The sequence below is a fragment of the Propithecus coquereli genome, unplaced genomic scaffold (genome assembly GCF_000956105.1).
Source record: "Propithecus coquereli isolate 6110/MARCELLA unplaced genomic scaffold, Pcoq_1.0 Scaffold587, whole genome shotgun sequence".
NCBI lineage: Eukaryota > Metazoa > Chordata > Mammalia > Primates > Indriidae > Propithecus > Propithecus coquereli.
The window spans coordinates 481,263-490,265 of NW_012151807.1; the positions used below are offsets into that span (position 1 = coordinate 481,263).

A 9,003-nucleotide genomic window follows, 5' to 3' on the forward strand; every position below is an offset into this window, starting at 1 on the left:
AGAGAAGAGAGAAAGAGGGGGAGAGAGAGGGGGAGAAGGAGGAGGAGGTGGAGGAGGAGGAGGAGAGAGGAGGAGAGAGGAGCAGAGAGAAGCAGAGAGGAGGAGAGAGGAGGAGGAGGAGGAGAATAAGAGCCAACGGCAGCAGCGGCAGCGGAGAGAGAGAGAGAGAGAGAGAAGGGGGGGCGGGGGAGCGAGCGAGAGCTAAGAGAGCAGGAGGAGGAGGAGGAGGGAGAGACTCTGCAGCCCCCACCCCTACTCAGGGAGACCCAGAGAGAGAAAGAGAGAGAGAGAGAGAGACCCCTGATTCAAAAACACACCAGAGACAGAGATCGTTCCTAAAGATGCAGACCCCAGACCCTGAGATGGAAAGACCCCAGACTTACAGAGAAAGATACCTCACCCTCACCCCGTGAGTTAATCTGAGACACAGATCCAAAATCTAGAGGAAAAGAGACCCTTGATCTAAGAAAAAAAGAACCCCAGATACCCCTGAGAGAGGAGCTAAAGATCAAAATCTTAGTCTCATAAAGGTTCTCCATAGCTACAGAAATCTTAGACTCCAGACCCTGAATTGATGATTTTCGAGACGAAGACCTGAGACCTACACTTAAAGAAAAGATAAGGTTAGATTCAGAAAGACCCAGACCCAGAATTAGATCTTAGATCAGAGAGAGATCTGAGAGACCCTAGACTCAGATCTCAAAGAAACTGCAGACTCAGGGACTGATAACTCAGAGAAATTCAAGACTTGGGGGGGTGGGGGGGAGAGAGAAACAGAGAGACACTCAGTTGGCCCAGAAATGGAGAACTCAGAGGCCCAAAACTCATACAGTTTAAAAAGACCTTAGAGAATGTGGCCGCGGACCCTGAAACACAGAAACCCCCAAAATAGAAAACATAGAAGTAAATTCAGTCCTGAGAAAGATCCTAACACAAATATTGAAAGACGCTAGAGAACCGTCTCAGAGACAAACTTCAAACGCAAAGATCTCAGGGATACCCCCAACCCTGGAGAGGTAAGTATGAGAGAATTCTGACACCAGGCATACTCACTACCAGACAGTTGACCCCAGACCTTGGAGGGAGAGGGAATATTGGGTAGGGGGAGCGGCAAGAACCTTTTTCTCTGCTGCTTCCTCCCACTTCTCTGGCTTCTCTTTGGCCCCTCTCTCCATTTTTGGGTCACAGCATGTGCCTGGGCCCCAGGGAGGTTATGTAGGGCAGGTCCTGGCTCCTTGGGGGATGGGTTAAAGAAAAGAGACCCAAGGCTGAGAGGTGGACCGATCTTGGGGATGGCAATAGTGCAATATGCGGGGAAGAGGGGACAAAAGACCATCACTACTATCCCCAACCTGCACTTCCTCTGATTCACCAGTCTGTCTCAAGCTTTGGGTTTTCAGTTAGAAGGGCTGGGGCGCCCTCATCCCTATTTTCATCATCCTCTATCCCATTTACAGGATCTTGCTCTGTCCTTTTAAAATATATCTTTCCTCACGTAGCCATTGTCTTGCCATGCTCGTGCCTGCCTAATCACTCCCCCCTACCCAGGGACAGCTGGCTTCTCCTCAGATCATCGTGTTCATTCCCAAACCCAGGCATGTTTCAGTCCTAACTAAAGGGCAGGGGTACTGTCTTCACCCTCTGAGGTTTAGTCTTCTCAGACCCTCCCACTCCGTAAGGCCTAAGAAACAGCGTAGGCGCTGTTATAGGCACACTCTGGGGTTTTAGGATGATTCCCCACTCCATGGCCTGACGCATCAAGTCTGTGGGGTCTCCGGCCCCTCTTTCCTGGCGCCAGCTCTCTAGTCACGTGGCCTGCGGGGTTAGCCTGCGATTGGCCACATAATGTCACTCACTGAGGTACCGCCCCCTAAGAGGACCGACCCCCTCACGTGACAGTGGAACGCCGCAGCGGCTCTCCTCTGCCAGCAACTGGCGCTTTCGGGTTTACACGGAAACGGGCGTGCCACTTCCGCGCACGTCTGCAGATCCGGCCGTCGATTGGTCAACTCTTCCTGCGCTCCTCCCTCACTAGGAGGCGGGGCAAGCCAAGCCACGTAAGAGCCAGGATTGGCTGGCTCTGGAGGCTCGGGTAGTCTGGCTTCTTCTGTCACGTGGTGTGTGCTGTTTTCTCATCACGTGGCTGTCGCCCAGATAAGAAGAGACCGCTCTTGTGGGCTTGGGGTTTTTTCTCCGTGTAGCGCGTGGCTTTTGTTATCAGCTCTCCTCTACGAGCGTAGGCTGCATGACTAGGGGGCGGGCTCCCGCAGGCCTGCTCGGCGGAGGGGTGAGTGACGGGCCCCGCCCCTTCCGGTCCTCGAATCCTCGACCGCTACCCGCTCCGAAATCCCAGAGGTTGGCCCCCCTGAGGTGTGAGTGGAAACCGAGTCTTTGCCTTAATCTTGCAAGTTTCTCTCCCAGCTTTAGGGACATTTTCCTTAAGGGTGCAGAAGAGGGAGGGCAGAGCCTGAGTGTCCAACCAAGCAAAGGCTTGCCAGGTGCAATTTCCTGGTGTGTTTGTGGGGAGAGACTGAATTTAGGCCTGACACCCCCGCCCCCGCCCGCTCTCAGGCAGCTCTGCTCCTGGCGTGTCTTTGGATGCCGGCACTGCTGCCTGTGACCTCCCGCTTTCTGTTGCTACCCCGAGCCCTGCTGTCCATGGCCTCTGGAAGCTCCCCGTCGCAGCCCTCGCCGGCCTCGGGCTCTAGTTACGTTCCAGGCTCGGTCTCCGCAGCCTTCGTCACTTGCCCCAACGAGAAGGTCGCCAAGGAGATCGCCAGGTGGGGAGTGAGGATGGATGATCGTGAAGGGAGAGTTGGGGTTGGGGAAGGAGAGTGCCACTTTCTGCTCTCTCCAGCTTTGGAAGCCTGTCTTTGAGCTGCCAGTGCAGAAATCAGGGTCATGGGGCACTCTGAATTTGGCTGTCTCTTCATCTTCAGGGCTGTGGTGGAGAAGCGCCTAGCAGCCTGCGTTAACCTCATCCCTCAGATTACATCCATGTAAGTCATAGGAGCTGGGGGGTTAACCTGTATCTGGGGGCTGACTGGCAGCTTTTTTCCTAGGGGAAAATCTTTGCTCCCTCCGACTTTCCACCCCTCCCTGACCTTTTCAGCTACGAGTGGAAGGGAAAGATCGAGGAAGACAGTGAGGTGCTGATGGTGAGAAACATCCTCTCCCCCAACAAAACTTCTCTAATTCCCTGACCCCTTTGACCTTTATTCCTTATCTGATATCCTGAAATCAGTCCCACCCCTTAATTCAACCATGTTTGTCTTTGCTCCTTAGATGATCAAAACCCAAAGCTCCTTGGTCCCAGCTTTGACAGATTTTGTTCGGTGAGAACTTTGAGATGAATAGGGGTGAGGGTGTGTACTGTGGGGCGGGACTTGCTGGGTCATCTAGGGCTTGTATCTGAGTGGGTGGGCTCCTTTGGGTAAATCTTTGAGTAACCCCCTGCACTGCCCCCCAATCTATTTTGTAGGTCTGTGCACCCTTACGAAGTGGCTGAGGTGATTGCATTGCCCGTGGAGCAGGGGAACTCCCCGTACCTGCATTGGGTGCGCCAGGTCACAGAGTCAGTTTCTGACTCCAACACAGTCCTACCATGATGAGCCCTGTTCCTGCCATGATCCCCTCAGATACTTCCATGCCCTCTGACTTGCAGGTGATAAATGGGCCCCCATTAAATCCCGTCTTTGGTTCTTTCTGCCTTTTGCCTTTTTTCCTTGTCTTATACAAATTTGCTTGGGGAAGATAAGAAGTACTTCCAGTCCCTGTAATTTCTCCATCTTTCAGAATAACGCAGAGCTGCTAAATTTGTTTATTTCTCTTTATTTCAATCATACAGAGTCTGGGATCCCTTATCATCCCCCCCTCCTCAGTCTCTTCCCCTGGGGGTTAAATAATTTTTAAAAATATTTAAAAAGCTGTAACAAAATAACATCAAAGGAAATGAGAAGGATGGGAGGGTCAGGAATCCTGGAGGGGGTAGAGAAGAGAGCCTCTTCCCCACCCTCCCACTTGGATTCCAGCCTGGACAGTAGGGAGAATTACTCCCTGTCTCTCCAGGTACATCCCAGCTGTAGGTGAGGTCAGAGGTCAGGGTATGAAAGTGCCGGTGTGTGTGGATGGGGAGGTGGGCAGAGGCATGCTATTCAGAAGATGCCTCCTCCTCCCCACTCAACCAGGTACTGTACAGAGCCATCAGGCCGTACTCTCCGAGCAAGGACCCGGACAGGGTCCCCTCGGGACAGGTAGCCAACCCCACCTCGGACTCCTCCAGTCCCAGGAGACAAACTACGGCACAAGGGAGAAGGTGGTGCTGAGCGTCTAGGAAGACCTGGGGACGGGGCTGGGACTGAGGAAGACGAGGCAGTCAGCGAGTGGGGGGCACTTTTAGGGATGTCTGTGGGGAAACCAATGTGAAGTTCCAGGGGTGACCTAGGGAAAAAAGGTAGTTGTGAGTCTAGACAGATGTAGACAAGGACTGACTAGAAATGGGGGCCACATGTGGATCCAGGGAAACAGAAATGGTTAGAGACTAAGAAACCTGAGCAACCTAGAAGGGAAGAGGGGCATCACTGGAAATATGGGATAGAATCTTACCTGTCTGGGGGTTCACCATCCCCAGAGGTCCCTGCGGTGCTGGCAGAAGGGTGGAAGGAAGCGAACATCCGGATGGGGCTGCTGGGGTTAGGGGGGAAGTCAGGACCTGAAGCAGGGGAACAGGGCCTTCTCCCCCTGGCAAGTGCAGAGCTCAAACACTACCCCTGGTACTAGCCCCCTAGGGGCTCCCATAGCCCCAAATAATGGGTACTAGACACTGGTTCTGGAAGTCTCTCTAGGAAAAGAAGTGGGTAGCCAAGGAGGAGAGGAAAGAATTCTGGCTGAGAAGGTCCAGAGCATGTAAATAATTGGGAACATATCTGGTTGTGGGGTAGAGGAGCACTGACCTGGGCAGGCAGCGGGCATCTGTGGGCCGGAAGTTGTAGCCGCTGCTGCCCTGGTAACTCTGGTTAGGGCTGGGGGGTGGTGGAGACACTGAGGCCTAGAAGAGGGGGCAAAGGACTGAGAGATAATCCTTGATTCCTTCCCACATCCCACCATTTGCCCCATGGGGTTCCCCTGCCCCTGTACCTGCAGTGCCCTCTGCAGACGAGCCCGCTCCCTCAGCTCCCGGGGCTCTGGCTGATTGCACACTGCCGAGGGTGGCCCCAGCTCCTCCACTTTCCCCTTCTGCCTCCTCCTCAGGGGCTCTGGCTCCGGCCTCCGGCGCTTCCCCAGGGGACGTGAGACCCCTCCCCCAGGGCCCTGCCCTGAAGGGAAGCTGTAAGAGGCCTCCTTATCCCCCCAGCCCCCTCCCGGACACCCCAAAGACCTCCCCATTTCTAGACATACACTCCCCCAGATTAATACCCTGAGAATTTCTCCCATCCCCGCTGGACCAGTGACCTGGTGGGGGCTCCATCTCCAGTAGGGGGCTCCACAGGGGGAGGGGTCCGAGCATGGAGACCAAACAAACACTTCCTCTTCTTAATCTCCCTCCCTGAAATGAAACTGGGCAAGGAGCAAAACATACAGGGTCAGTGCTATAGATAACGTTCCCCTTATGCCACTCCTCAATCCCTTTCAGTCATGCTCCAGGTGGGTTACAGCCCCTCCCTCCCCTCCTCTGCCCTCCCAACTTCCAAATCTCCATCTCTTTCTGAGCCTCCCTCTTGTCTCCCCCTCCTCTCCAACTCACCGGTCCTTGTGGCTGTTGAGAGCAGAGAGGAGCTTGGAAGAACGTTCTCCTTTGGGGGTGTCTGAAAGCTGGGGGAGGAAAATAGGGTCAGGGGAACAGTGATTTCGCCTCTTCCCCTTTCCTCTACATGTCCCTGTCCCACCCCAACCTCCAAATTCCACAACTCCTTACCTCCCCCAGGAGCAAACTGTCCCAATTCTCAGAGGTGAAGGGAAGGATCTCACGGTCGAAATCAAAGTACTTCTTCTTACAGCAAACACTGAGGTGATAGAGGACAAGATGGGCCACGTCCACCCTGGAGAAACATCAAGTTGTCAAGGCCCCAGAAGCATTACAAAAGCCAGGGGAGTTCCAGGTGGGAAGCTGGGCATGTAGGGTGAAATACTGGGAGTGTTGAGAGTTATGCTGAATCCAGCTCACCAGCGAAGCTGTAGTCTCCGGACCTTCTCAGGGCCCCCCCGGCACACACAGCATTCAAACTCATAGAACCTGGACATGGGCAAGAGGGAAAGAACACACCTTATTCAGGACAACTGTGCCACGCCATGGTGGACTCACAAGCAAGGATGGGGCAAACAGGTGAGGAAGCACTGCAGAGGCTGGGAAGAGACTGAAATGGAGAAGGGCCTGGGGAACCGAGAGGGTGGAGCACAAGGCCAGAGGGTGTCCTTGCCTCCTGCAGAGTCTGCCCTGGTCTCACCTGTCTCCGTAGAGGAGGGGCTTGCTCAGACACTGGGTGCAGGCTTCATGGAACCACTGCAGGCAGCTGCGACACTGCAGCATTTTCAGATTCCACCTGAGGGGAAACAGGACTAGTAGCCTCCAGATGCCCCCATCCTCATAACTGCCCCAAACCCTGCTTATCACCTACCTCCCATACCCCTCAGTGCTCCGCACACTCTGTTCTTTCTTCTTCTTTCCCTGGGCTCTATCACATCACTTATTCCATAACCCGCCACCCCTCATTACTCACTCCCCAGGGCCACCACAGTAACAGTAGCTCTGCTGTCGGTTGCTCAGATGTCCAGCATCCCAGTCCAGCCCCTTTAGTCCATACGGCAGAGAGAGCTTCATGCCCAGCATGGCCCGGGCATAGGGGCCCTTCTTCAGTGCACCCCCCCTCTGCAGAGACAGAACAGGTGGGAGGCCTCAGAGGGGTGGGGAGAGGAAAGGCTTGGGAGAGGCTGTGGATGGTAGGCTTCCACAGGAAGGGGTAACAAAGAGGTGTCTTTACCTTGGTGGCGATCGCAAAGACACACTGGCGGCAGACCCAGGATGTGCCCTCTCCCTCTCCAGGGGCTGGGGCCCTTGGAACATGGCAGTCCTGGTGATAAGCTGAATAATGATAATGTTGATAGTAGACTGCTTATTGCATTGCATGCCTGTGTCTGTTTAGTATTGGGATAGGAATAGTCTTACCCATCTCATATAATCCTTGACCATGGTCCTGCTGGGGTGGGTACATTATCCTTATTTTACAAGTGAGAGAACTGAGGCTCCTAGAGGTTTAGGGACTTGCCCAAGGTCATATGGTTAGAAAAGGGTGTATTTGAACCACCCTCTGCTTGCAAAGCTTACACCACCCCTTTCCATGTGTGCCTCTCCCTGTGCTAGAAGAGGATGAGGTTACAGGCTTGAAAAGATTGGCCAGAGTGGTGGCCTGGAAACTGGAGGCCAGGTCAGGACATAAGGACCAGTGCTATAGGGAAGGGCCAGAGGCAGCCTGGAAGGCCCAGGGAAAACTGGACCATTCAGGTGTCCTGCCCTCTCACCGTGGCGACACTTCTCACAGCTGACCAGCCGATTCCCAGGGACCACTGTCTCGGAGCGACAGACACAACAGAGGAGTTCCTCCCCAGGGAGGGCAGCTGTGAGGGAAGACAGTGTCAGGGGCTTTGCCTTTAAACCCCTCTCTGCCTCCCAAACCAGGTTCTTAACAGGATGTACAATCTCAGATAGCTAGGGTCTCACCAGGGCTGATGTCTTTCCATAGAACCAGAAACTGGGAATCGTCCTCAAACTGGACCAGGCACACTTCCCGAGCACTGTCCACCTGGAATGGGTGGGCGCAGAGGATGAAATAGGAAGCAGAATTAGATAAGAGGAATGGGAAGGAGGTCAGAGGTAGAAGGCCTACCTTCTTGATGGTGCCCAAGTATAGCAGCCCATCAGTCCACCTGGCCAGCACATCTTGGCCCTCCCAAAGTCGAGGCCTGGGGCCTGAGGTGGGAGCAGGGGAACTTGGGTCCCAAAGTGAGTGGGCACCAGAGCGGCTCAGCCGGGGGGGCTGCGCCATTGCATCCTGGGGGGGCCTAGCCAGAAAAGAGATGGGGAAAAGAAGGTTATGAATGCTCAGAAAGCTTTCCCATTTTCTTTGCCTGTTTCTGTCAAGAATCAAGCATCTGTGCTCCCAGTCTCCAAATCCCTGAGACACCTGGACAGGCAGCCTCTGGGCACCAGACACCAGCTTCTTGACTCCAGCTCTTGCAACTCTGGTGACTGGCTCTTCTCTTCCTAACCGCACCCCCTCCCCCAAAACCTAGTTCTCTACTTTCCCAGCTTCCAGAGCTCTCTTGGGATATTATATCCTGGCTTTGAGATTTTAGGAGAAATGACGGTCGCAGAAGCAAAGGTTATCATTCAGTTTCACCTTCCCGTGCTGTTTAGAGGTATCATAATTGGGGTGCTCTGTGGCCCAGAGATGTTTTGGGAGCTTTTCTGGAGATGTTTTCCAGAGTAGAAACGGCTGTCTCCTGGGCCTGCATGTCTCATTAAGAACAACCATCCTGGTGCCAGGTTATGTTGGGTCACCCTCAAATTCGGGGCTCCCTGCCCCGGGGTTAGATAACTTCCCTGAGTGCCCCAGGAGGGGGGCGTGTCCCAGTCGCGGTCTCTACTCCCCATGACCGCAGGTCCGAGAAGGGACTTGAGTCCACCCAGCCCGACCCAAGGCCAGGGCGGCGAGGTTCTCCCGCCTGCGCCCTGCGCGCCGACCCCCTGCTCCCTGCCTCCCCCCACCGGCGCCTCCTGCCGCCTCCTTACCGGTGACAGCTGGGGCCGCCGGGAGCCAGGCAGGGGCAGAGGTGGGAGACCTAGGCGAGCCCCCCGCGCGGGGAGGGCACGTCCGGGCGTCGGGGGGCGTGCAGGCGGAGGCCGGGGGGTCCCCAGGCCCAGCCCCTCCGTCCCGGCGGTTCAGGGGCGTATGACGCAGCAGCCAAAGCAGCGGCAGCGGGAGGAGGAGGCGGCGGGGTGGAGGGAGA

General features: G+C 55.0%; 2 protein-coding genes across 7 annotated transcripts; one reads left to right on the forward strand and one right to left on the reverse strand.

The window, feature by feature from the left end:
• Nucleotides 1–1,951: 1,951 nt before the first annotated feature.
• Nucleotides 1,952–3,709, forward strand: CUTA (cutA divalent cation tolerance homolog (E. coli)). 4 transcript variants are annotated; one of them, XM_012658441.1, is made up of 6 exons: nucleotides 1,952–2,287; nucleotides 2,572–2,780; nucleotides 2,940–2,999; nucleotides 3,113–3,158; nucleotides 3,286–3,335; nucleotides 3,482–3,709. In XM_012658441.1, exons 1-6 carry the CDS (start codon nucleotides 2,246–2,248, stop codon nucleotides 3,606–3,608), a joined length of 534 nt encoding a protein of 177 aa, XP_012513895.1. In that variant the 5' UTR covers nucleotides 1,952–2,245; the 3' UTR covers nucleotides 3,609–3,709. The 4 variants fall into 4 exon arrangements, with proteins under 4 accessions (XP_012513895.1, XP_012513896.1, XP_012513897.1 ...); XM_012658442.1 differs by lacking the exon at nucleotides 1,952–2,287 and adding an exon at nucleotides 2,303–2,370; XM_012658443.1 differs by lacking the exon at nucleotides 1,952–2,287 and adding an exon at nucleotides 2,326–2,370 and having other exon boundaries at nucleotides 2,576–2,780.
• Nucleotides 3,710–3,815: 106 nt separating this feature from the next.
• Nucleotides 3,816–8,051, reverse strand: PHF1 (PHD finger protein 1). 3 transcript variants are annotated; one of them, XM_012658438.1, is made up of 14 exons: nucleotides 7,881–8,051; nucleotides 7,715–7,796; nucleotides 7,516–7,611; nucleotides 6,978–7,078; nucleotides 6,717–6,865; nucleotides 6,444–6,539; nucleotides 6,164–6,232; nucleotides 5,915–6,038; nucleotides 5,744–5,811; nucleotides 5,452–5,556; nucleotides 5,137–5,326; nucleotides 4,953–5,047; nucleotides 4,606–4,683; nucleotides 3,816–4,440 (listed from the first exon to the last, which is right to left on the reverse strand). In XM_012658438.1, the coding sequence occupies exons 1-14, from the start codon at nucleotides 8,037–8,039 to the stop codon at nucleotides 4,155–4,157; spliced, it is 1,698 nt and encodes a 565-aa protein (XP_012513892.1). In that variant the 5' UTR covers nucleotides 8,040–8,051; the 3' UTR covers nucleotides 3,816–4,154. The 3 variants fall into 3 exon arrangements, with proteins under 3 accessions (XP_012513892.1, XP_012513891.1, XP_012513893.1); XM_012658437.1 differs by having other exon boundaries at nucleotides 4,606–4,686; XM_012658439.1 differs by lacking the exon at nucleotides 4,953–5,047 and having other exon boundaries at nucleotides 4,376–4,440; nucleotides 4,606–4,686; nucleotides 5,137–5,315.
• Between the last annotated feature and the right edge of the window lie 952 nt (nucleotides 8,052–9,003).

What these genes read in the sequence shown, in the direction of transcription:
- CUTA (XM_012658441.1), top strand. Translation starts at nt 2,246, where the DNA reads ATGACTAGGGGGCGGGCTCCCGCAGGCCTGCTCGGCGGAGGG. An exon ending in CAGGCCTGCTCGGCGGAGGG is followed by an intron (nt 2,288 to 2,571) that starts GTGAGTGACGGG and finishes GCCCGCTCTCAG; the next exon opens with GCAGCTCTGCTCCTGGCGTG. An exon ending in AAGACAGTGAGGTGCTGATG is followed by an intron (nt 3,159 to 3,285) that starts GTGAGAAACATC and finishes TTTGCTCCTTAG; the next exon opens with ATGATCAAAACCCAAAGCTC.
- PHF1 (XM_012658437.1), bottom strand. Translation starts at nt 8,039, where the DNA reads ATGGCGCAGCCCCCCCGGCTGAGCCGCTCTGGTGCCCACTCACTTTGG. An exon ending in TCTTTGCGATCGCCACCAAG is followed by an intron (nt 6,866 to 6,977) that starts GTAAAGACACCT and finishes CTGTCTCTGCAG; the next exon opens with AGGGGGGGTGCACTGAAGAA. An exon ending in GGAGATGGAGCCCCCACCAG is followed by an intron (nt 5,327 to 5,451) that starts GTCACTGGTCCA and finishes GGCCTCTTACAG; the next exon opens with CTTCCCTTCAGGGCAGGGCC.